We start from the raw sequence: 27,185 nt of genomic DNA, 5'->3' as shown, positions 1-27,185 counted from the left end.
TTAGCTCTTTCGCAATGCCACCACATGTAGTAAAATGAGCCAACCTTATTTTCACATTTCCAACACTTATTAGAACATTTCGGATCAATTTTAGCTAATCTTTCAGGTGTTACATACCATCTATAAAACATTTTATATACATTTTCTTTATACGGAATAGCTTTCGTAATCCTAATATTGTTCTTCCAGATCTGATCCCATTGCTCTAATTTAATAGTGTGCTCAATATTCTGCCCCCATTGAATCATATTCCCTTTTATTATTTCATCCACCATTAAATCATCAAGTAACAACACATAAAGTCTGGAGTCCAATATATCCAAATACCTTCTTGGTAATTCTTCCTGGTATGCATTTGGGAGTGTTGTGGCTTCTAGTGGAACAGTCAATTTCGAGATTTTTATATAAAAGCGCTTATATTAAAGATGCCCGTATCCAGTGCTTCTTGAAATATTTATGGACACTTGCTTTTCCATACCATAAGAATGCATGCCACCCTAATTGAAGGTCGTGGCCTTCCAGTTTAGTGTTCTCTTATCTTCCAATGTGACCCAATCTTTAATCCACGTCAATGCAGCTGCTTTATAATAAATGTTCCCATTAGGTAGGCCAAAGCCCCCTCTTTCTTTAGTATCTTGAAGAGCTTTCAGTCTTATTCTGGGTCTCTTGTCTTGCCAAATAAATTTTGATAACGCTTGCTCCAGTTACTTAAAGATTTTTTGGTTTTGAAGAATGGGAATTGTTTGGAATAAAAATAGCCATTTTGGAAGTATATTCATTTTAACTGTTGCGATTCGGCCCATCAAAGATATCTGTAAGTCTTTCCATTTCACTAGATCCTGTTTTGTTTTCCTCAACAATTCTTTATAATTATTCTCTTGTAATGAGCTGCATTTGTTTGTCATTACAATTCCTAGGTATTTTATTTTCTTCTGTAGTTGGAAACCTGATGTTTCTTGTAGTTGAGTTGTCCTCGCCTCTTCCATATTTTTGGTAATTATCTTAGTTTTATTGATATTAATTCTCAAACCAGCTACAAGTCCATAGTCTCGAAGTTCTTGTTTCAAAGTAAGAATTGATTCCAGTGGGTTCTCCAATATAAATACTAGGTCATCTGCAAATGCCAACAGTTTATATTCTTCTCCTTTTAGTTTCAGGCCCATAATCTCCTTTTCTCTTATTGAGTCATTTAGTGTTTATATCTTAGCAGCTTTTAAAATGGCTTACTTCTGTTGTGTCCGATGGCTTGTTGTTAATGGCTCAGTTTGATATTGTGATGTGATGTGAAGAGGCAGCATAGAGACCTCATGAACAAAAAAATAAACTATGTTGTAGATAGCCAAATAAGACAAATGTTGTAGGTAGGGTTGCCAGGTCCCCTGGGGGGGGGGGGGGGGGTTTGCCTGCCTGACAGGCCCCTTACCCGCTGGCCTGGATCCAGCTGCCGGGGGGAACCCCACGCCCCAAATGCCGGGATCACGGGGACGTCATTGTGCCGGGCACGTTGTGGGGGAGATGCTCTATCATTCGGGGGGAAAATCTATGCTTTCCCCTCGAATGATAGTGGCCCTGCCCCCAACGTGCCCAACACAATGACGTCACTTCCAGGTGATGTCATCACGCACGCACCAAGGATGTCCCGGAGAGGGGCCAGGATTCCCCCGCCAGAACAAAGGTAAGACCTGGAAACCCTGGTTGTAGGCCTCAACAAATCTGGCCATGTTCATCTCCCAGGCAATTCAGACCTGAAAGGTTACTGAGAGTGGCCGAATTCTGTGACTTACGTAATAATGTTCTGTAGACTGAACAAGTTTGCACTGTTCTGTGTAGCTGATCCTCCAATTTTTGTTATTTTGCATACTTTGCTGGTCTGGGCAGAGGCAAAGGCACAGAAGCCCTGCATTCCATTAGCCACATTTCCAGTAGGCTTTGGCTGCAAATTTTCGAGCGCATCTTCTCGGCTGTCAGTGATCGAAACTTTCTTTTAAAAAATAATGATACAAAAGCTGAGGTTCTCAGGAATTTGAACTCTTGAGCCCATTACCCCAGACTGTGCTCCAGTGGAATCATACCCTTGGACTATGCACCCCCCCCCCCCCATGTTTTTGTTCCCTTTTGCATGCCTGGCAAAAAACACACACAAAGAAATCTGTTAATTATCTTCAATCACCTTTTAAATTGTGATATAAATAGATGGAGGGGAGGTTGATCAGTAACTGTTTATACTGGATGCTAAGAGATATGGTGGCTCAAGTGGTTAAGACACTGAACTGCAGACCGGAAGGTCAGTAGTTCAGCAGTTCGAGACCCGAGTGCTGCGTGACGGAGTGAGTGCCCGTCTCTGGTCCCAGCTCCTGCCAACCTAGCCGTTCGAAAGCAAGAAATTGCAAGTAGATAAATAGGTACTACTTCAGTGGGAAGGTAACAGCGTTCCGTGTGCCTCGGCGTCTAATCATGTTGACCACATGACCACAGAAATGTCTTCGGACAGCGCTGGCTCTTCGGCTTGGAAACGGAGATGAGCACAGCATCCCTAGAGTCGGATTCGACTGGCTTTTGTGCAAGGGAAACCTTTACCTAAGAGATACCAGCTGGGGATGGATGCCAGCAGTATCCACTGCTTGTGAACTTATTGTACTTACCTACCCAGGTTCTAGCGGACTGCTCAGGTAGACATGATGGCAACATCAAGGGATTGACCCTCCCGGACCATTCTTTGGTCTCTAACGTTCTTGCTATTCTTTCATTTCAGTACGAGCGAAGTGAAGCAGAGGGATGCGTCGCCGTGTACGGGAACCACGAAGGGTGAACCATGCACCAGTCTTCCATTCACAAAACATTGCTTTCAGCGTATCTTTTTCCATTGGGTTTTTATGTTCACATTGAAAGTATAATTGGTTACTTCTGGCCACTACCCATTTGCTTACTAATTTCCTATTATTTACTATTGTGGGCACGGGAGGGGATTTCCCCACATGCTTTCTCACTGAGCCCAGGGGCCGCCATGGACTCAGGCTGTGCCGCTGCTGGCAGTGGGCCCAGCACAACTCCTGGGCTGAGCAGTTGCTGGCAGCATGCCCCACATGGCTCCCAGGCTGTGCGGCCACCGTGGCAGGCCCAGCGTGATTCAGAGACTGCACTGCTGCTAGCAGCATGCTCTGAACTGCTCCCGGGCTACGTGGTGGCCGCCAACAGGCCCAGCTGTGCTCCCAGGCTGTGCCGCCATCGCTGGACCCAGCAGGACCACTGCACTGCATGACCATTGCTGGGCCCGGCGTGACTCAGGAACTACAGCAGCTGCTGGAGGTAAATGTGTTCTCTGCGCATGTGCATGGAACGCTACTTTACTTTTTGTGGGATTTAATCCCCCCATGTATTATTTTTTAATTTTCAGATTTTTCTGCAAATCTGGGGAATGCCCCAAGTTTGAAGAAAGATCTGTTTAGCTTCCATGTGGCTCTGATTCATGGATTTGATTTGATTTTACATTGTTTGTGTTCAGGGACAGACATAGGGGCTACCCTGTGAACAGCAGTTGCACGTTCCACCAATTAAAATACTGTACACAGAAACCCCAACTGTAAACCCAACTCTGATCTGAAGGATTGGAACAGTGTGACACCTACAGATATGTCTTTATTCCTTGGTCCCGGGACTTAGGGCAACAGAGACTTGAGGCCCCATATTTTCTGTTTGTCGAGAACGGATGGAGCGTGACTTCGTTTGAGCCCTGCCCTGTGGACTTAATTCCCAGCTTGCCTCCTCTGATATTGTCGCAGGCAGCGGCTGGAAAGGTTCTCTGATGGTTGATGCCATCTGGTCTGGGTCTACTCGGGAGGGCCCGGCGCTCCCACCCTGCCCCTTGATACACTCCTTTTCCAGTAGGTTTCCCCTTATACGTGACCGAACGAGGCGTGAGGACCCAGGCAGAGTAGGAAACTATTTTTATTAAAGAGATTTGGCAATAACAGTGATTCAAAAAACATGAAAGAAAAATGACCACTGTAAGGGTAGGTAAACCAGCAAAATAAGAGATCCTAACGTGTCTGACTATACCGTCCTGGCCTTCCCTAGGTACCTGGTCACAGACTTACCCCTTTTGGATGAGGGATCCCTCCTTCTGCAACAGCCTCACCAGCCCTGCTCCCTGAGAGAGAGAGAGAGAGAGAACCCCCTCCCACTTTGGGCAAGGCTTTTTATCCCTTCTTTCCAGGCACCACCCTCTACTCCTCTACTGGTATAAGTTTTCCCTCTAAAATCCCCTGTTACCCAATCAGAAGTCCAGAGGGTATCTGGAAAATGTAGACCCTGATAGCTACTTCAGTACAGGCTTCCCTGGAGCCACTAGGCCTCCCTAGAGCCTGTAGGCCACACCACTGTAGGCCCAGGATCATGACAGGTATAGCACTGACAGTGGCAATAGGCCTCCTTTTGGTGTGACACACTCTCTATTTGTCCACTCTGGCTGGTCACACTGGCCTGCTATCTTGTCAGTCCTGGGAATACTGAAACATTGGGGGATTTTACACAGGCACTAGTCCCTTAAAATTAGGGTCTGGTGATCCAGGTTCAAGGTATTCACAATGAAATCTGTGCAGATTGCATCCACTTTGGAGTGTGGGTCAGTAGAGAAGTCTGGAAAACAGGGCGGAGTCTGGTGGGATGCATGAGTCTAGTCTCCATTGGAGTCTTCCTCAGTTCAAGTTATTGGTTTCCGGTCCAAATGGTGTGGTTTGCATTCATAAATGGACAACTTTGTGGAGGTCATTCTGTCCTACTGTTCAAATGGAAGCACACAAATGGAGTTGGCTTTCCACCAAAAAGTTTAATAATCTTGCACCTTCCGTAGCCTTAAAATTTTCAGCAGGGCAGGCGGGATTGAGGCAGGAAAATGGCCTAGAATGAATAAGGGATGAAAGTTCTATAATCCTGCTGTATTGATAGAAGAGGCAGAGACCAGGGACAAAGGAAGTCCTTTGACCAGAAACTCTTACTAAAGAGGACCCTGAACATGAGGATATGGAATTTCAAAGGCAAAGAAAGGGAAAATAAAAGATCCTAAATTCACCACTCTCAGAATTTTGATGAGTCCTCTCTCCCCTTCCTTTCTAAATTCACTGGAGTCCCTTACAGCTGCCCCAATCTCCAGACCCTTCTGAATCACAAATCTAACCTTGGTTTTTTATTCAGGTGGCTAGCCATGTTGGTCTGAAGCAACAGAACAAAGTTTGAGTCCAGTGGCAACTTTAAGACCAACGAAGTTAAATTCTGGGTATCTTCTTCATGCATCTGAAGAAGTGTGCCTGCCCACAAAAGCTTATACCCAGAATCAGGGCTATTTTGGGGCAGGAACGCACAGGAACGGAGTTCCGGCTGGCTCCCGAGTTGGCCACACCCAGCAGGAACTCATTAGCATAATAGGCCACACCCAACAGCAGAAACTCATTAGGATTGGCTACATTAGGGGTGTGTGGCCTAACATGCAAAGGAGTTCCTGCTACAAAAAGGCCCTGGGCTTTGACAACAAACATGGTAAACAGAATAAGAATCAAAAGGTGGGCGTGGCTGGATGACCACATTTTTGGTAACATGGGGGTGCGGCCTAATATGCTAATGAGCTCTGCTGTCAGGGTGTGGCCTAATATGCTTATTAGTTTCTGCTGTTGGGTGTGGCCTATTATGCTAATAAGTTCCTGCTGGACTTTTTCTACAAAAATGCCCTGCCCAGAATTAAACTTTGTTGGTCTTAAAGGTGCCACTGGACTCAAACTTTATCTTAGTTTTAAAATCATTCTAAGCACTGAAGAAGAGCTGGGAATTTAAAGGAAACAGCGAAGGCAGAATGGAGAAATACAGAGAAGGATCAGATGAGAATGAACGGTCTGGCAGAAAGCAGGATGTTGACAAATTTATATGGCTCTTTGTAGACCACCGTTAGCCCAGTAGAAGCATCAGTGGACCTCTCTTTAGATCCTTCAGGCCATTGGAAGTGCCTTTGACCACCGCACGAGGCTGTTGAACTCACAGCCAGGGGGGACTCACTCGGAAGCGCCATTTGTGTGAACTAGAAGCTCCGCCGCATTCACTGGTGCCATGATTTGTGCGGTCACAGGCGTCCTCATTACGTCTTCTGTTCTAAAACCATCAAAGGCATCCAAAGCACACTGCAACAGATGCTTGTTCACTTTTTCTGTCTTTATCTAAAATAAGTATCATGCCACAGTTCATGAGTAGTTGTTCGGAGGATGAAGTGACTGCCCTGTTTCGGAAGCGGCTTCCCACATGCCCTCCGGCAGCCATTTTCAGAATGTAAACCGATACAAGACTAAAGCAAATGAAGGCGTTAACTTGGAAGAACATACCTTGTAAATAAGCCTGTAGACACAAGACGATCTGGTGCAGTTTAGCGGAAGACAAAAATGTGTCTTTTATATATCTTTTTTCTCAGCAATGTCATTTCAGATTCAGGGTTTGATTTATTGACTTTCTCTGTACGTCATCTTTCAGAAAGGCAGGACGAATCTTGGAAACATTACGGCGTCTGATCTGTGGATGCCAGAAACCATTTTTAAAAAATATTTTGAGTACAGATTGTCATAAGCTGATTAGGCAGCAACCCCATCGATTGCGTTGCGCCTCCCCCCCCCCCCCCCCCATGAAGATATTGATTAAAAAAATTTTCAAGGAAACTGACGTAGGGACTCGTTAGCAAAATAGCTAGTTCAATAAAACCAACTTAATCAATTGTAAAAAATCATCAGCCGTTCCGCTGGATGGCGATTTCCCCGCTGTAATTGTTGACTTTGCATCTGCTCTTGACGTGAGGGAAATGTTTAATTTGGATCTCAACAGAACAGAACTTCTGTTTTTTTTTACTTACTGCGCAGATCAAATGGTCTTTTGATTCCCTCCCCCAAAGTGTTTCTGCCTGTTATTCCTGACCCAGATGTTCCTAGATATCCTCTTGAACCGTTCGCAGCAGCTGTTCTCGAGCTGCACAGCCAAGTTTGCCGATGGACAGCAGTGCTCGGTGCCAGTTTTAGACGTTACGCATCAGACCCCCCTGTGTGAAGAACACGCCAAAAAAATGGTAAGGCATTCGAGATAGCCAAATAAAATGGCAATTTGACCAGCAAAGGCAGGTTAACATGAGATGGGCTGTGGCTCAGTGGTAGAGCACCTGCTTGGCATGCAGAAGGTCCCAGGTTCAGTCCCCGGCATCTCCAGTTAAAAGGACCAGGTGATGATGTGAAAGACCTCAGCCTGAGCCCCTGGAGAGCTGCTGCCAGTCTGAGTAGCCAATACTGACCTTGATGGACCAAGGGTCTGACTTGGCGTAAATTGGCTTCATGTGTTCATCATCACGGTAAAAATGTGTTGAACATTGTTGACTTTCACAGTTCTCTTCAGAATTTTGCGAACCGGACTTTGAGAAGGGGCCACAGTATCCTTTCCCTCAGCAACGATACAAAAATGTCATGATGTAAACCTTTTGTTTGTTTTTTAATTTATGGGTTATGGAAAAATATTTCTGAACTCTGTTGCAGTTCAATCCTGTGCATGGTTACTCCGAATTAAATTGCGTTGGGTTCAGTTATGCTTTCCCCAAGAAACCATATTTAGGATTGAAACCAGAGAGTGATTTCTGCCCTGGTTTGCATTTTCCCCATCTTGTCTTTGGTTGCCACAGTAGTCGGAATCTGGAACCCTGTTGTGTTGGACAGTCATGTCAAGGTGGAAGCTGAGCATTCCAGTTTATTTCCTGTTTTGAGAATGTGTTGCTGCCATTTATGTTTGGGGTAGAAATGAGAGGTTTTTGGGAAAAAAATTGTTTTTTTCTTCTGGGGAAAAATCCCAGCTATTGGGGGAAATTTGAATATACGCAATACTTTCGTACTGAGCCTAAACTTATTTTACTGCTTTAATGTCATCAAATGCATAATTTATAATTTAACATATAAAGTTGTACTCTGGGGCATAAATTTGAAAGTGTAACGCCTTCATTTTGTACAAACCACATTGCAAATATGCCCAATACTAAAGAGATGAAGAGCTGCAAACATCTGGCCTACCTTAGCACATGTATCTTAATTTTTTTGAAAACTGAAAACACAAACTTAGTAAGAAAGAAAAGACTGTACCTTCTTTGGACTACAACAGTCGCATGACAATCATAACAGAGCTAGGAGAGTATTTGAATGTTGAATTCAGCTTTGTAATAAGGAAAGCACTGAACTTTCCAACAATGGTTATAGTAACTGTAGCAAATTAATTGTGGGGAAAATTAGTCACATTTAAACAAGTTCCTGAAAATACTGTATATGTTTACCGCATACACATGGTACTTATTGTCTCGCACTATTTTATATAAATTTTTTCATAATGTACTTTCTGAATGACTAAAACTTTGTCTTAAAAACATTCCACTCAGTCCGAAAGAGGAAGTGTTTAATTGGAGTTTTGTTCTGCGTTCCCTCAAACCCTTCTCAGCCTTCTCCGCTCTAGCTTGAACAGTGATGGACATGATAGACATTTATAAAATTATGCATGAGGTGGACGAAGTGCATAGAGGTAGTTTTTCCCCCTCCTTCTCCCATGAGAGCCAGCGTGGTGTAGTGGTTAAATTGTTGGACTAGGATCTGGGGTGTCCAGGTTTCAATCCCCACTCATGCCGTGGAAGCTGGCTGGGTGACCTTGGGCCAGTCACACCCTCTCAGCCTAACCTCCCTCACAGGGTTGTTGTGAGGATAAAATGGAGGAGAGGAGAATGATGTAAGCCACTTTGGGTCTCCATTGGGAGAGAAGGGTGGGAAATAAAGCAAATAAATAAATTAAATTACTTGAATGTGGGGACACAAGGAGGAGGAGGAGGAGGAGATTGGATTTATACTCCGCCCTTCCTTCAGTGTCTCAGAGCAGTTTATAATCTCCTTCCCTTCCTCTCCCCACGATAAACACCCTGTGAGGCATGTGGGGCTGAGAGAGCTCTGAGAGAACTGCTCTTGAGAGAACAGCTCTCAGAGAACTGTGACTGACCCAAGGTCACCCAGCTGGCTGCATGTGGAGTATGGGGAATCAAACCTGGTTTTACCAGATTAGAGTCCATGCTCCTAACTACCACACTAAACTGGCTGGACAATAGGTACAGGACAGACAAAAGGAAATACTTCTTTACCTAACGCATAATTAATTTGTGGAATTCACTGCCGGTGGATGTAGTGATGGCTTTTAAAGGGGACTCATTCACGGAGGAGAGTGGTGATGAGTGAGTAAAGGGAACCTCCATATTCAGAGGCAAGTAACCCTTGAAATGCAGTCACTTCCTTAGAGTCTCAAAACCATCCTTTCTAGTTTGGCAACATTCCTAAACCTGCGGAAGATTAAATTTTAGTCTAAAATACAGACTAGTATAATTGGATTTGGAAATAGTTTGGCTTTTGTGTGCTGCCTTCTCCCCCCCCCTCCCCAAACCACTCAACTTTACTGCTCATGGTCATCAGGTGAGTTATCAGTTCACGTGAGTTCTCAGGTCTTCTATTCTGACTTGTGTGCAATACAGAAATATTTCGGTATGGCAAGAAAAGGAAAAAAAGAGCCTGTTCTTCACGTCCTTTCCATCCTGTCTCCCAACAGGATAGCTTCTTGCGCGGAGACAGCTCTCGCAAAGTCCAGCACCAGCAGCAGAGGAAGCCCAGGAAAAAAACAAAGCCACCTGCACTCACCAAAAAACACAAGAAGAAGAGAAGGCGGGGGCCACGGCGACCCCAAAAACCGATTCCTCCTGCTGTGCCCCAAGGAAACCTCAGTATGCCCACCAGCGTCTCACTGCCAATGGAGATCTCCCATATACGGTAAGTGGTCAGCAGGCTCTCCTTTTTAAACTGACCAGCCAGGGTAGGAGAGGACCAATGTTCCCTCTAAGCTGTGTAGTCTTGTGAGCAAAAATTCTACTTCGTGAGCTCCTGGCATTAAAGTTGTGAGCAAGTGATTTGGCTGCTGCAGAAATTAGTTGGCTCTGGAGCCCTCCTTCCTGAGCTAAGACAAAAATGTGTGAGCCAGAGGCTAAAAAACTGTGAGCTAGCTCACATTAACTCAGCTTAGAGGGAACACTGGAGAGGACTGCCGTGAATGAAAAAGCCCGATCTGTTGCTGCCTGTATATAATTGGCTGCAATCTTGCACAGGCTTCCTTGAGGTTTTAAGCACCGCAGAAGAGAGAAGGACTTCTTAGTAGGCTGAAATTTTTCTTTCACAGGGTGGTGGATTATTCCACAATCTGAGCTATTTCTGTGACTGTCTCTTAATAGCTGGGTGCACGGGCATCACGCTAGCAAGAGAGAGAAGAACAGCTATGGGCTATGCATAGATCCTTCCTCTTAAAGGGTGGTCGCTTTTCCCTCTGTCATTCCAGTGCCCTCTTAACCATGTGCTGCTTGTTTGGCCAGGATACCAGGAGGCCATTTATTAAGCCAGCCTGGGGACTGTTTTGGTCGGTCTTTACGACCTGCTGTACTACTCTTTGCTACGGATCTTTTCGTATACTGCAGCTTGCTTTTCTTCCTTAATAAATTCACCTGTCTGGTAGGGAAGAATCTGACTTGCCCTTGTATATTGTCATGGCCCTTAAATGTCTCAGCCTACTGAAAAAGGCAGTGTTGCGTTTTTGTGGCTGGGAAAGTATCTTACCAAAGAGAAGAAGAGATTGGATTTATACCCCGCCCTTCACTCGGAGTCTCAGAGCGGCTTGCAAACTCCTTTCCCTTCCCCTCCCCACAACAGACACCCTGTGAGCAGTGTTCCCTCTAAGCTGAGTTAGTGTGAGCTAGCTCACCGTTTTTTAGCCTCCGGCTCACACATTTTTGTCTCAGCTCAGGAAGGATGGCTCCAGAACACACTAATTTATGCAGTAGCCAAATCACCTGCTCACAATACAGACCCCCTGTGACGGGTATGCGGCGCTGAGAGAGCTTTGAGAGAACTGCTCTTTCAAGGACAGCTCTTGTCAGAACTACAGCTTGCCCAAGGTCATCCAGCAGGTACAAGTGCAGGAGTGGAGAATCAAACCCGGTTTCCCCAGATTAGAGTCCGCACACTTAACCACTACACCAAACTGGCTCTACACCAAAACATCCCCTGTGGAACAAATAACCTGCAAGACCTTTTAAGAGAATAGAACACTATTCAGGGGTCATTTCATAGAAAAAGAGCTAGGGGGACTCATTAGCATAACTCATTAGCATATGCCACACCCCCTGACATCAGGGGCCCGGCGGTGGCCCTGCAAGGCCAGCGGGAGTGCGAGGAAGCCCCGCGAAGGCCCTCCCTGGCCCCAGGCAGGCAGGGGTGGGGAGAGGCGGGGAGGAAGCGACTTACCCTCCCTCTTCTCCTGCCTCCTCCTGGCTGAATGAGGGCTGGAAGCGGGGGGCGGGGCTTCATCATGTGCCCTGCCCCCCTGTACCTCACCCGGGGGAACTGTGTTCCCCCGCGTTCCCCCCCGAAATGACCTTTGACTATTTCAGTGGCTTCTTTCTGTCTCATTTTGAACAAGTCAATCCTAATAGCAGCTGAGCAGCCCAGGTGCCACGTAACTTGGCACGTTCAAGAGTTTCCATAAAGGGGACACAGTTGGTTTATTTTCTGGACTAAAATCGGAGGTATTTAGCCCTGACCTGGATAGCCCAGGATAGCCCGATCTTGTCAGATCTCGGAAGCTAAGCAGGGCTGGCCCTGGCTAGTACTTGGATGGGAGGCCTCCAAAGAATACCAGGGTCGTGACGCAGAGGCAGGCGATGGCAAACCACCTCTGAACGTCCCTTGCCTTCAAGCTCCACTAGGGGTCGCCGGAAGTCAGCTTGATGTGATGGTAAAAAAATAAAAATAAAATTGGAGGCATTCTTCATTCTTAATGCAGAGATGGATTTATATTTTCTTGATCACCCCACAGAACAATGGACAGGCACCCTGCTTGCAATTTCAGGATCGCCCCGTTAATCTGGCATTCTCTATATTCTCTCCTGCGGGCAGCTAGAGCTCAGATGGGACCATTATTTTTTTTGGGGGGGGGGATGAGTGATACTTCAGGGATTCCCCGTCCACTTGTTAGCTTGTAGTGCAAGGAAGCCGTGGTGTATCTTTCAGCTCATGCCCATATATTGGCAGAAAGGGCAGTGTGTGTGCACCGATGTAGGGACCTCTCTGGTCCAAAGGGCTATAAAATGGTGGAAACAGCCAATGTCTCAATTGTGTCACAGCACAGAATCATAGAGTTGGAAGGGACCTCCAGGGTCATCTAGCATGCTTGAGAGATCCTCTCGTATCATAGATCTTAGGGGTTTACATTTCTACAGTGGTCTCCCCTTGACACTTCTGCGGGAAGCACTGCTGATGTCTGCCAGCAAGGATTTGATGCATCAGTTCTGGAGATCCAAAGGGAATGGGGAAAGAGAGGGCTGCTGCTAGCCCTGGTACACTGGGTCTTAGCAGACGCCATCCAAGGACATTTTCACGGGAACAGAACCCTACAGTTGCTGCAGCATTGTGAGTTTTTGCTTTCTGTGTAACACTATGTGGCTCCAGAGTTGCTAGATGGGGAGGGAGTTGAAACATGAGGGAGAGAGGCCGAGAAAGACTGCGTTAACCTGTCAGTCAGTGCCAGGATCCAGGCATCTCATCAGACTGGCTTTGCGGTATTTCTAGGAGCCCCTCCACACCGGAGCTGAGTACGGACGAGCTGCCAGATGACATCGCCAATGAAATCACAGACATTCCACATGACCTCGAGCTGAACCAGGAGGACTTCTCTGACGTCCTTCCGAGGCTGCCTGACGACTTGCAAGACTTTGATTTTTTTGAAGGTACTTACTCCCCCCCCCCCCCCTCTTGTTTGGCAGGTAGTAAATGGAGGCAAAGCAGTTTGGAATTGGGTCTTGGGATAGCGGGAATGAGCTCTCCAGGGTTTTTTTTTGAAAGCTGCTTTGTATGCTTTTCCAAATTGGTTTGATGGTTGAAGGATACTGGAAAATGGGAATGATAGCTTGGGACTTCCAGTTTTGAGCTCTTTCCAGGAACCCCAATCTCTCATGCTAGAGTTGAATTGGAGAGTGTCAAGAAGGTGATGTTGTTATTGGGGATGGGAATGAACTGAATCACAAACCGAAATTCGTCATGAACCAGGCCCGGTTCGTGAACCTCGATTCGTGCCATCTCACCCTCATGAGCCCCCACAAACCTCCCTGGTGGGTTTCTGTGGTTCGTGTCAGCAGACATGCTGGCCCCAGCAGTGGGGCTTGGAGAAGGCATTTAAAGAGACGGCGGCACAGCTTGCAGAAACAAAGGTGTGCAATTTTTACATGGTCAAACAGCTTAAATTTTTCTTTTTTCTATTCTGTAAAGCCCTCTTTGTATTTTTTAAAAACATTTTATATACAACTGTTTTAAACTTTATGTAAGTTTTGTAAGAAAGAACTTTTTTTGCATCTTGATACATGTACATTTTTGGTTGGATTTTCAGTGTTGCTTTTACGTCTGTGTCGCTGTTATGTGTGCTCAGGTTATTTATTCATGTTTGTCTGAAGATGAATTTTGAATGTCGTGGATTGAAGGAGAGATTGGGCTGGGTCCAGGACTCCCATTCGTGGAGTGGAAATTGCAAAAGTAATTTTTGCTGCCTTCCTTGTGGAGCCCCCCCAGGGTGCCCTCAAAAGCCACTGCTGAGAGTAGCACAACATGCCGTTGGGCATGGCGGAGGGGCTGTAGCAAAACAGGGGAATTTACCTGGAAAAAACCCCCCCCCCATTTTTTTGCACGAGCTTTCGATCCATCCACTGAGTCATTTGCAAAGCGGGTATGTCTGCCGTTTTGGCAGGTTTCCCCTTACTTTTGCAGCCCACCTTGCAATGTGGCATGTTGTTCTAGCGGGTCCTGTGACCCTCCACCGTGGTTTTTAAGGGGGCACAGAAAGCTACCGAGGGAAAAGGAAGGTGGTAAAAATTGCTTCCCAAAACATCGTCCGTTTGTGGCAGCCTTGGAGCTGGCTCTTCTATTTTTGTTCTAATGAATATTTTAAAAGCAGAAAAAGGCAGTGTTATTATCACACTGAACATGCTGGGGGGGAAAGCTTATAAGCCTTTTGGGGAGGGGCCTTTTTTTCAATGGTAGATCATCTGCTTGGCATGCAGAAAGTCCCAAGTTCAGTCCTCAGTATTTTCAGGTAAAAGGACCAGGTGATGTGAAAGACCTCTGCCTGAGATCCTGGAGAGCCACTGCCAGTCTGAGTAGACAATACTGGCCCTGATGGACTAGTCGTGTGGTTCAGTATAAAGAAGCTTCAAGCTTGCCCTTACGGGAGGACACCTCTTGAAACTCAGAGCATAAAAAGTCTTCTTAGGTTAACTTTGAAGGGCCCGTGCTTCTGACATCATGCATTGACGACCTGGGAGTGCGTTCCCAAGACATTCTCCTGCCCGGAAACATAGCCTGGGATAATTACACATAATTAGGTCAGAGAGAGAGCGAGAGACTGCAAGCTTCTAGAAACAGCTGAGAACTGACTGCATCTCTCTCTGACCCATTTACGCATGTAAATATTTCCCAAAATCGGAACTGCCTGGCACAAACATTCTGGCATCATTAAATTGCAACACAGCGGTCTGCTGTAAGGGGGAATGAACTGCAATGCAAACCTTCAGTGCATTTATTCTCTCCCCCCCCCCATGCCTGTCATCAACCACTGTGGTCAATTAAATCAACAGGGCCTTTCTAGAGAAAGCTAGACTATGCACCACTGTCTTCCTTGCAACCAGAAAGGAAATACCACGGCTACTTTTTACACAGTATGGAGTTCAGACTGCATGTGGCTGTCTTGAAGACCGCTTCTATTTCTCATATAAAACAAGGAAAAGAATTGACCAATCTGAGCCCGGAGGCGTGTCCAGTACAGACCTATCACTGTTTAGTTTTTCAGTCACTCAGTGATAGAGCACCTGCTTGGCACGCAGAAGGTCACAGGTTAATTCCCAGTATCCCCAGTTAAAAATATCAAGTAGTGGGTGATGTGAAAGATCTCAGTGTGGAAACTAAGTAGACAATTCTAGGCCTGATGGCCTGATTCAGTGTAAGGCAGCTTCATGTGTTTATACGTTTAAAATCTGAAATATAGGCCATAGTTTTAATACCTAACAAAACGCATTAGAGATCGATCTCTGAAAACACCCAGCGCACAGAGCGACGATCCATTCATTTCACACTGCCCACAAGAATGATTTTATCGTTTATTTTTACAAGACTACAAGATGGCACGAATCCAGCACTATCCCCAAAGTGCCTTTTTTGCTCTGTGCTCCCAAAATCTACAAAACCCCAAATCTAGCAGAAAGTATAAACATTAAAATGAGTTCTATTTCCGAAGTAGCTGCCTCTCCGCTTGATGCTGCTTGTTTCTGTATCAGTCACATAGAGTAAACAAGGGCCTAACTAATAAGGTTCACATAGAGGTTCTAATACATTGTTTTCTATTGAATTTGCAGTTGAAAGGATTTCTTCTTCTCTAGGACGAAACAACCCACCCTCCCTTTTAACCCTAGCCGAAAGGGTTAATGCACCTTCTGTGCATTAAACCAGTCTAAAATCATTCAATGACCTATGTGTGACAGAAAGCCTAAAACTTACTAAGACTCAAGTGTGCATCTGGGATCTTGGATACCATTAGAATGAGGCATTCACTTCCATTACACACTGGGCCATCCTGACAGACTTAATCCCTTTTGGACCAAAGACCAGGGGTCATTTCGTAGAAAAAGAGCTAGGGGAACTCATTAGCATAACTCATTAGCATATGCCACACCCCCTGACATCACCGGAAGTGTGTCATAAGGCCACACCTCCTGACATCACTGGAAATGTGTCATAAGGCCACACACCCCGCCCCCAAAGGTCCCGGCCGCCGCCCTTGCAGCTCCACACCTCACGCTGTGGCGCTGAGGGGAGTGTGAACATTTTGGCGTTTTGCTTTGTGGCGGCTCATGCAAATCACCACATTGTAATCCTCCAGCGATGAACATTCCTGTGTAAACACACCTGTGCTGGAAAGCACTCTTGGTACAAAATAATTCTTTTCATGCCACTCTCAGACCGCATTAAGCTGCAGGCTTAAGAATGTTTCCCAGAGAGTAAGCCCCATCGACGAAAATGGGACTTACGTCTAAGTATAGACCTGCTTAGGATTGCTGTCTTAAGTTTTGTTTAAACAGTATATGAATGAATCGGTCTGTAAACATTCAGACTCTTGCTGGCTTGCTTCATTAGGACCTCGATTGTTAAGTGGCATGCTGTTTTGTGCATTGTAATTTCACACAGGTAAAAACGGAGATCTCCTTCCAACTACCGAAGAAGCAGAGGAGCTGGAGCGGGCCCTGCAGGCGGTAACTTCTCTTGAGTGCCTGAGTACTATCGGAGTACTCACACAGACTGACGGCGTGCCTGTTCAGGAGCTCTCGGACAGAGGGATAGGGGTGTTCTCTACGGGCGTGGGGACTCCAGGGATTCAGTCCTTGAGCCGAGAAGTCAACGCGGATCTTGGCGAGCTGCTCAACGGGCGCATAGTCCACGATGATAATTTCTCTAGCCTGGATCTGGACGACAGCTTGCTCCGTTCTGCTACCTTATCCAATCCACCGACGCCCCTGTCAGGGCAGATTCAGGGGCAATTCTCCGCCCCAGCCAACGTTGGCCTTACTTCTGCCACTCTGATAAGCCAGAGTGGGCTTGGGGAGAGAGACTTCCCAGGACAGTTCCAAGGACTTCATGATGGCAGCCATGCCTCCCAGAGGCCACACCCTGCCCAGCTGCTAAGCAAGGCAGATGACCTAATCACCTCACGACAGCAATACAGCAGTGACCATTCACACTCCTCACCCCACGGAAGCCATTACGACAGTGAGCACGTGCCGTCTCCCTACAGCGACCACATCACGTCCCCCCACGCCGCCTCCTACTCTGGCGATAACTTGGCAGCTACTTTTTCCACGGAGATGCCCATCATAGCACAGCACTTGCTACCATCGCAGCTCGAGGTGCCGCTCAGCGGGGTGGTGAACCCCAGAACTCACTGGGGGAGCCTCCCCGTCAGCCTCAGTGACCCTTCTCCGTTCAGCAATCTCCTCGGCGCGGACGGGCACCTCCTTTCCACCTCCTTGTCCACGCCGCCTACCACGTCGCACTCAGAGACCACACAGCCTGCCTTCGCCACCGTGACCCCCAACAGTTCCAGTGTGCTCCCAGGGTTACCGCAGACCAGTTTCAGTGGCATGGGGGCTGCGTCTTCTGAACTCATGGCCTCCACCTCCCCCAAGCAGCAGCTCCCGCAGTTCAGCGCTGCCTTTGGCCATCAACTGAGCTCACACAGTGGCATTCCCAAGGACCTGCAGCCCAGCCACAGTTCCATAGCGCCCCCTACGGGATTCACAGTAACAGGTGCCACAGCTACTAGTACCAATAATGGATCTGCTCCCTTCACCACCTCCAGTTGAGCTTGTCTGTCAATGAATTTCAGACAGTAGGGGACCCCACGTCCCCCCCCCCGTGTCACCCCTTCCCCTCCTATCTTCTCTTTCCTCATTTTTGTCATCCCCTTCTTTTTAAAAGACAATTTTTTTATTAAATAAAAAAGAGGGGGCTAAAAATAAAAGTCCTGATTCAGTACAGACCAGGGTTTCCCTGTTGCTAGGCTCTGCTCTAATGATCTTATGTGCTGTTTATGTATTGGTGCTCATTTACTTCTGGCAGGTTCACTATGCCCCAGTTTAAATACCCCTAGGAAATATACAGTACAGTTGCTGGATGTAATTGACCTTAGATCGAGAAATGAGAAGATACCTCAGATAAAACTAATGCAAGTTCTTGTTTTCCTGAAGTTCAGATCAGAGCTTTCAGTCCCATTAGCATTTGGGGAGGCGGGGGAGGGGCAGGCAATTGCTTTATTATATACATATATATATTTTTAAAGGCGCGAATGGGATGAAAGGCAGATCAACCTTCTGATTGGGTAATTAGGCACTGTAGAATTAAGCCAAGACCACTGTTGAGTTATTCTGTCAACAGTGTGGTTTTGAACTCCTCATGTGCAAGGGTGTGTGTGTATGTGTGTATTTGCTGGGTACCTCATAGTTTTTTTCTTCTCCCGAAGCAGTCATTTGAAACCAGTAACTGTTCCTGTTCATTTCTTACAACAAGATCTATTAAACTGGTGAAGAATTGGTTTGGAAGGTTATCGAATTTTGGGTTCAGGCTATCTAAAGTTGCTATTAAAAAGTTTAGAATGGGAGGAGGAAAGAGAGAAAAGGAAGTGCTGAGTATCGGAATAATGACCCTACTCTCATAAGACGTCTATTTCAGAATCCGATTATTATAGTAGTGTTGATTTGGTCTTAGGCGTTATCCAGAACTTCCGACGTGGATTGTATTTTTAATGGAATCAGTGCTTTTTGAACCCCATTTACCATACAAACCAATCTGAGTCGGAACACCTTAGTGATTTTACCAGGTTGTCACAATCTCTGTATAATTGGGGCTCCTGAACATTCTTAAACTGATATTTGAGCCCTTTTTATTATAGGTACCCTATTATACGTTAGCCAACTTTTGCGGGAAGCCAAGTGTGAGAGGAAACCAACTGGTTTTCTAACTAGAAAAGAAGCTTCTGGAACCGAGACAGGTGCTGTCCTATCTTCTCTCACTGGCCTTGCTAATAAATAAGTCAGAAGTGCAAAAGATTCAATTTGTACCCCTTCATGCTCTCTGAAGAGCCACAATAATTGATTTGTGAGGCGTTAGTCAAAATAAGGCCTACTTCCCTTGAGGTACTTTTTTTTCCCCTGCAGAGGGGAAAAATGTTGTTCGTGAGGCAATCCACAGTTAAACTATTTCTCTCTTTTCTGCTCCCCCACCTCCCAAATTTCTATCAGAACAGGATTTCTGCTTGTGGCGATTTTAATCCCCCCCCCCCCAGTTTTTTAGTAGGTTAACACATGGTTTCTTTCCCTCATGAAGTCAAGTTCTACTCAGCGGAGATAATCAGAATCCCTTGCTCTTTGTTTCATTTTCTGAGGTTGGCACGGTCAAACTTTCCCACACCAGCCCCAGAAAATCTTTTGTTATCTCTGATATGCAATTTCACCTGATTAAAAATGTTACAGACTGTTTTAATTGGTTTAAGACTGGGATTAAGAGAGAACTCGGCAGCTCCTTTAGGACCAAAGAGCCTCGCAATTAGTTTCCTACCATCCATTACAGCGGTGCTGAAGTGCAATTCTGACCACAGGCCTTCCGTCCTAACGTTTGAGAGCGCGGAGGGCTTCAGGGCTCGAGTCTCCTGTTATCCCACGAAGTTAGAATCATTTCCTTCCTTTGCTGTTTATTATTTCAAACGGATCAGAGACTAGGGATTAAAACTGCAGGCGTATGTAGGTGGGAAAGGTTTTCGTGCTTTGAACCTTGTGAAGTCCCGTCACACCCATGCCCGCCAAAACATATCTGATTAAACAGTCTCATGAATGACAAAGCGGTCCAAACTATGTTTCCGATGAGAGGGCTTTATGCCGTGTCAAGAGCTGAAGTGAAGCTTCCTTATTCTCCACTTCCAGGATGTGTTCTTTTCTCTGTCCGTGCTCAAGCAGGTAATTTTATTTTATTATTTACCCTGTGCTCCCCCCCCTCTTTTTTTTGTTTCTGTATGTTTTGAATGGGCAAACTTTGGTAACTTGCAGTGCAATCCTATGCAGAGTTATTCCAGTCTAAGCATGTTGATTTCAGTGGGTTTAGCTATGAACCAAATAGGGCTAAGCTAAACCATATATATGAAAAGGTACAAATATTTATTAAGGTGTACACATGTTAAAACCAGATGTTGCTTCTAGTATATGGATACTAGAATTCTGTAACAGGTCTTTGAATGTGTGTCTAGAATATATAGATAATAGTGACCACTGAGGAAGGCCCTTAGGGGCCGAAACGCGTATGGTCTTTGGTTGTAAAGTTTTTACCCATCATTTGTATGTATAGTGGACAAGCTTTTACAGTCTGATTTTAGACAAAGCAATTTTTAATCAGGAAAGTTTTAACATGTGTACACCTTAATAAATATTTGTACTTTTTCATATATATGGTTTAGCTTAACCCTATTTGGTTCATAGTCATACCCTGGGTTGAGTCCCCCCCCCTCCCCCAGTTTCAGTGGGTTTAGACCAGGGTACATCTGCAGAGGATTTCACTGTTTGACGAACTGCAAGCTCTTCTTTATACTTTGAGGGAACGTCATTTAGTGCTGCTCCCCGAAAAAGCAACCTAACCGCTTGGACCCAAAGAACCGACCTACAGACTCCTGCAGGCCACCAAAGGCCTTTTTCTAGACCCCCTTTTCCTACTGCAGTCTCCCCACATACGCTGAGACGTTTTCCATAAGGACGGTTCTCCCCGCGCTTGCGCTTGTATTCCTCTGCTGCTTTCCCTCATTCCCGCAGATGTTTTTGCAGTCCCAGGTGCAAAAATGCAGTTTGTTCCCTGTTGCTCCACAGCGTCAGACTTCCTTGTTTCCAGGAATCCCCACGCAGCACTACAAGAGGGGGCAAACTGCGTTTATGCTCCTGGGAGGGAGAAGTCATCTGCAGAAATCAGGGAAAGCCGCGGAGGAATAGAAGAGCAGGCAGGGGGGAACTTGACGCTGCGGAAAACGCCTGAGAGAGCTGCCTTGGAAAGCAGGACACGGGACCCTCCAGAGCAGGCTTCTGTGAGCCGAAGGGAGTTTTTTCCTGAAGGTAAAGCCAGCGCAGCTCTGAGTGAGAAGTGGCCGGTTGCAAATGTCACGGCAGCCCTTTCTGCTAGTTCTCAACCATATCCCACAGACGTCCCTTTTTAAAAAATTAAAAACAAAAAATTTGGCCCCGTTTCTGTCCCATGCAACGCCTTGCCTGTACATCTGGACATGGTGGCAGCCCATGCATGTGCCTCAGTGGGGAAAGTGTGGGAAGTTACCGTAAACCACACAGGGCAATGTATACAGGCCGGCCACTCAGTTTGGGGATGAAATTAAATGCCGCTTTTGTTATCTCAGATCATTCTGAAGGTCCGATTCAGAAAGGAGGCTTTTTGTTTGTCTTGTGTCACATCTTTTGTTCCTGTGCATGATTTTTTTAGATCTGTGGCATCATCCACTTTTGTGACATGCATGATGCAGAACATGATGTTTTTGCATGTGACAAAGGAAGGTTCTGTGCGTGAGAGTAGTATTTCCACAAATTTCTTCCCCTCTAAAGCAGATCCCGCAGAAATTTTCCAGCCGGGTGGGGTGGTGGGGGTAATTTTATTTTCTTTCGGTGCATTGAATAGAATAGCTCAGTTCGAAGGCCTATGTTTAGTTTGGTCCTGATGTGAAAATTCCAGTTCTTTATTCTAATGGTTGGTTCGCCAAAAAAACCAACAACGAAGAGTTACGTTTGCCACACCCGCTCTTCGATAAAGTCATGTTTAAATGAAAGTAAAATTACGTAGCAGTTCTTACGTAGGTGTCCATGTTTGCATGTGAAAAACAATTAGTTGGTCCCGGTGGGTTTTTTTTTGCTAAACATTGTGGATTATCTCCTGTATCACTGAGCAGTGGGACTTTTGTCTGATTTTCTCCCCTCATTCTTTTCCTGGTATTCTGCACTTAAGCTTTCCTGCCTTTTCAGAATTATGAGTTATGTGCTCGACTACAAAAAAGAGGAAACTGCTTCGTGTGGTCACCGGGGGGCACTATTTGGAAAGATTCTGATCTAGACAGGCTGAAACTGTGACCTTTCTTTTGTTCTTTCCCTTTTTTGTCAGCAAGTTAAGCAAAACTTGAGGTTGGAAAAAGGAGAAAATATTCAACAGAATTCCTCCCTAAGCCCTTACCCTTCTTGATGCGCATGCATACACATAGAGAGTCTGTAAATGTGTGAATCGGATGAATACGTTGGTCTACGGATGTGTCTTGGGGCCCATTTTACTTAAACTATGTAGGTAACATTCTCAAATACGTGCTATCAAAATTGCAGTGCAGTTGACTTCTAGACAGCTACCCGCTTACGCCGTTGCTTGTATCACGGGGTAGGCTGATTTACCCTGAAATGACGCTCTAATCTGTATCTTAAAAGAAAAAAGATAGACTAGAAAAAGGTCCAGTCTGAAAAGACGGGACAGTGGAGTTAGGCGTGGGCGTGTCTATGCCCATGGGCTGGGGGGCTGAACCAGTTTCTCTGAATGGTGATGTTAATCACTGTCCAGTGTGGGGCATGTCTCAGGGATTCCTTGTGGAAATAAGGGCAGTTAAGGTAGTTTTAATCGAGTAAACTAGTTTTTAAGGTAGAACATCATCAAAGCATGAGCGCATGGAAGAGAAAAATGCCCTGTTCCTATTTTGTAGCCTGTAGTGTGTTGTGTGTGGGGCTGATTTCTCTTCTTAAAAACTGTGCTCATGTACAACGTACAAAATTGTTTCCCCCCCCCCATTATGCTTAGCTTTATACTTTTATTTAAAGATACATTTCCCCACCCTGCCCGCACCACGAGCGTTCAGAATACTTATTGTAGATTTTTAAGAGAAAAGGTATATTAATTTATGCTATTAACACCATCTCATAAATTATAAGTTTTATACTAAAAACTGTATTGAGTGTAATGAATTATGTTGCATATGTGTTTTTAATAGCTATGAAATTATACACAATTTTTTTAATGACAACGGAAGAGCCCTTATAGTAAAGCACCTTTTTACACTGGATCTGTGCCGTGTCAAGGTGTACAGCTATTCTTTGCTACCTTGCAGATACAAATATATAAATAAAAGTTTAAAATATATACAGTGAGAAAAATGGTATCTTGTATTGACAAAAAAAAATACAAAACTCCTCGATCCATATATTTCCACTCTGAGGGACTCGTTTGTCTGCAATAATTTATCTGTGGTATGTACCTATGACGGTTAGAGGTTTTTCGTTACAGGGTGAATAGATCAAATTTGAAATCTAATTACAGCAGGTGAGAATTGTGAACCAATGTTGTAAGCCTGTTTCTCCCCCCCCCCCCTTTCCCTAAATATATTTATTTCCAGTTATCTCAGCAGGTTGGAAGTTGAAAATGAGAAAAAGTTAAATCTAGGGATTCACGGTGTCTTATTCAGGAATTTTCTCTCCTCCGTTCCTCACAAAGGAATTCCCACTGTGACTTATAAATAGAACTTAGGTATCTTGTGTGCATGTATGTATACTATACACACACAAAAATATGCATTTGGGGGGGACTGTATGTGTGATATATGAATGTGTATATTGTACGTAGGTTACGGGTTTTTGTTTTTTCTTTTTTTAAAATAGAGAAAAGTAGTTGAGGGGTGATAGAATGTATTGTGGAAATGTGCTTACTTAGTTGGGACTTATTTTGTGCTCACTATTGTACAAATAACCAAACTACATTAAGTTTTCTATTTCAAGGCTAACTCTGATATCATGTTGCTTTTTCCCCCTTAAAAATATCAGTCTCTAAATCCAGATACACTGAGCTCTGTTAAAATGACAGAAAATGCCACGTTTCCCAGACAGCCTTTCCCCAGAAACAGTTAAAAAGGGTATTGCATAAGGGGAGTCTTCAGTCGGATTTTTATATTCGCCGGGATTGAGAGTCATGGGAACCAGGTTTATGCATTCAGGGCAGTACTAGAGTCTTCTGCCTTCAGTTTTGTAACTATGTCCTTTTTTCATGTTATAAACCCTCCCGTCGGGTGGCTTTCCATCTGTGTATTGGGTTTTTCACAACGGAACTCTATACCTGGAACCTCAGAAAGGGATCCAAGTGTTTTACCATATTTGAGGACTTTGATGCCGGAATACAGTTACTTTGGGCCTTTCTGCTCCCGGATTTCTTCCCTGCCGCCTGGCTTCTCAACTGCGTTGTCGGTCCCCCCTGCCGCCTTACAATAGATGGTCATTACTCTCCCTGTTCTTCTTCTAATTTTTCTCTTGTTTTTTAAAGAGTGGTCTGAAAAGACACAGTAAAACTTGGGGAGAAGAAACAAACACTGGAGAGCAAGGACCAGCGATACAGTGTGTAAGAGATGCAGTTAAGAAGCTGAGCTGCAGCATAAACCTGGTACAGAAAAGCCCTTTAAAATATGGCCCCACCCTATAACGATTCAGTTAGTTTATAACTTGAGAGGAATACTTTTTTGTCCAGTGGAGACACAATGCCAGTTACTGGTTAACTGTGGTTAGCAGATGGAGCAGTTTGTGTTAGTGCATGTTTTCCGCCTGCGTCCATTCCCTTCCTGGGAGCAACTTTTTCCACCATCCCTTTTAGTTGCAGTGAAGCAGTTCATAAACTACTTTCCTCTTAAACCAGGGTCTCTGAAAGCTTCTTTGACCCATAGGTTTAGATCATGGTTTATAGGAAAGGCTTGGTTTCTGTTAAACTCCGTCACCTTACCACTGTGCTGATATGCTGCGTAACTGCAGGAAGGGGTGGGGGAAGCATTTCCTCCCGAGAGTGGAGGGGGCTGTGCCCCAGACCTGCCTTCCATTTTGCTAACTTTAGTTAGCTGGAAGCCAGGGTTTTTGCATCCACGCCAGCCTTTGGCAGTACATGAGAGGCCCCAAACATGTTTGTCCGCTCCTTTTTTCGTCTTCATGCACACAGAATGGCAGGTGGAAATAGCTGCACCTTGAATGCGGGCAAGTTCTTCGGCTGTCCATCATAATTAGGGAATCATGTCAGAGAAAGTAAAATGTTCACCAGAAATTCTATTCACACATCTTCCATCCTGGGCCTTCTTGAGGACTATTTTCTTTGACAGGTAATTTTTTTTAAAATCTGATTTTTCCCACTGCTGGTTTATATGTTAGTTTCTCCCCTCCCCGTGTGCTTTATGAAAATCATATTGTTTGTACATATGCATGCCAGTGACGGGGGTGGGTGGTCTGTGGGTGGTTCATGGTCTCTACTTCCTATTAGTTGGTGAACATGGGAGGTACCAGAGTAAATCTATTTATGGGGAAGAGTAGACGCCTTTTGTGTATACATGTACAGAGAGTTGTATATCAGATGTGGCAGCACTTCGCTGAATGTGGACTTGCCCTTTCCATGTACAAAAGATAATACGAATGTGAGACTTCTATAGATGTGTGCATATTTGTCTCCGTATGTTAAGTATACATGGGCCACACATACAAAAAATTATATATGTTGCCATGAGCTATGTGCGTTGGATAAAGATCTATGTATAAATAGTTGGAACTGTCATTCCAGGTGAGGGTATTGGGATGACTTTAATACTGATGTTCGGTCGCCACAACTTTAGTTAGCATGGAAATCTCTTCATGTCTTTGCTTTTCTTTCTTACTATATCCGCCCTACAAGATCTTTTCTAGCTTTCCCATCTTTCCTGCTGTGTCTTTTTCAAAATTCTAACCTCCCTCCTTTTATGTTGGAATGATTCCCTCTCTTAGTGTCCAGACTTCACCTAGCTCCCTCGAGGTTCAGTATACTCCCCCATTGAAATTCCTGAGGCATCCACTTTTCTACTAGATACATTGCTTGGCTTGGGAGAATCCTTTACATTCACCCCCAAAATACTGCATGGAATTGAAATTTTTATTAAAAAATCTTATAGATGATACTCAGTCTGGTCCAATTGGCATAATTTTTTTGTCCACAAGAATTTTTTCATAGTTATTTACTTTTTAAAAAATCCATACATCTTAAATGACAGGCCCACACACAACTCAAAATTAGCCCTGTGATTGGGTGACTTAAGTACATAATACATTTGAATCGCATAATGAAGTCATTTAATTGTTCCATTGCAATCCCACCATTTTTCAACACATGGAAGTCTAATGCACGGGGGGAAGCCAGTTAATTTGTTCACAAGATGGACCAGTTGTACTTGCACATTGAGCCTTCCGTCTTGAGACAATTTGGGGCAATATGAACTGTCCCTCATTTGGGTCCCCGTAGCTTCTCGATAGACGATCCGGTCTGTATAGTTGTATGTGTGCCTCTCTGAATTAAAAGCCAAACAATACTTCCATTGCAATGGAGAATATACAGATTTTTCGATCTCCAGGGCTTCCCCAAACAGTTAGTAATATTTTTTTCCCTTAAATACTGAAGGTAATTTCTGCCCTCTCCCTTGGATAATATCACCCTCTAGCTTTTCATGGACAAAACCAGAATTGATATGGTAGGGCTGAATGTTTCCATACATATATGTGTATATACATAACACATTCTTTCAGGTCATAATATATATACACACACAATATAATTTCTCCCATCCCTATGCTCTGTTCATGAATATAAGAAATGCTGTAGTGTCTTTCATGCGAACTTTGGTTCAATTTTGACTTTTTGCAAAATGCTGTCCCTTCTGGAGTATTCGAGCTGGAGTTGTATATCCTAGAGGAAATGACAGAAAAGAATATTTATAATTATCAAAAAGCCATTTGAAGTTGTCTTTTCAGCAAGGAGGAAGTTGATTTTTTAAACGCTACCCTGCGTCAAGGTGCCTCTTTCTAACTGGGATCCTATTGACTCTTAATCAGTTGCCTTTTCCTTTTAAAATGGTAAACAATTTGCATTTTGCTGTAAACAGTTTCCCCCTCCAAATTTCCCTGTGGTCAACATAACTTTCATCACTATTTACCTTGTGTAACACTGGTGTCATTGAAAAGAGTATATTTTGTTTCCTGCAAGTTAAAAAATATTGCTTTGTTGTTTATTCTGCCACAGGTAACATCCCTTGTCAGGGGTGGATGGGGGGGGAGGGTCTTTATATGACAAAACTTCTAGAAATAAGTCTTATTTTTTATTCATTGAGAAAGTTCTTCACGGGAAACGATTGTGTTAAAAATATATTATATATATATATATATCTCAGGCTGTTTTCTACATCACGCCATTAAGTAACTCTCTTTTCCAAACTGAATTTCTGTGTTCAAGTATAATACGGGAAAGGGTGGGTCAGTGGGGATTTAAAGGACAAGTATGTCTGGTTTGAGCGGGTCAAAGCCAAATACTTTCCTCCAAATTAATTTAAGAAAGGGAGAATTCCTCAGTTGGTGGAACGTTGGCCGGAAACGGCAGAAAGGCTCTCTTTCTCTAAGCAACAGAATACATTGGTAT

At 44.6% G+C, this 27,185-nt stretch overlaps 1 protein-coding gene across 1 annotated transcript in view; it reads left to right on the top strand.

The window, feature by feature from the left end:
- The window catches only part of INO80D (INO80 complex subunit D), a 33,141-nt gene extending 15,617 nt beyond the window's left edge, over positions 1–17,524 (top strand). Inside the window, exons 5-9 of the mRNA XM_015415997.1 lie at positions 2,753–2,850; positions 6,957–7,090; positions 9,634–9,851; positions 12,696–12,853; positions 16,353–17,524. Coding sequence (XP_015271483.1) covers positions 2,753–2,850; positions 6,957–7,090; positions 9,634–9,851; positions 12,696–12,853; positions 16,353–17,524 — 1,780 coding nt within the window. The remainder of the gene's footprint in view (positions 1–2,752; positions 2,851–6,956; positions 7,091–9,633; positions 9,852–12,695; positions 12,854–16,352) is intronic.
- The last annotated feature ends 9,661 nt before the right edge of the window (positions 17,525–27,185 follow it).

This window comes from Gekko japonicus, unplaced genomic scaffold (genome assembly GCF_001447785.1).
Source record: "Gekko japonicus isolate JY-2015 unplaced genomic scaffold, Gekko_japonicus_V1.1 scaffold123, whole genome shotgun sequence".
In the NCBI taxonomy this organism is placed as follows: domain Eukaryota; kingdom Metazoa; phylum Chordata; class Lepidosauria; order Squamata; family Gekkonidae; genus Gekko; species Gekko japonicus.
Note: the sequence above shows the minus strand (reverse complement) of the source record. Positions and strands in the feature narration are given on the sequence as shown.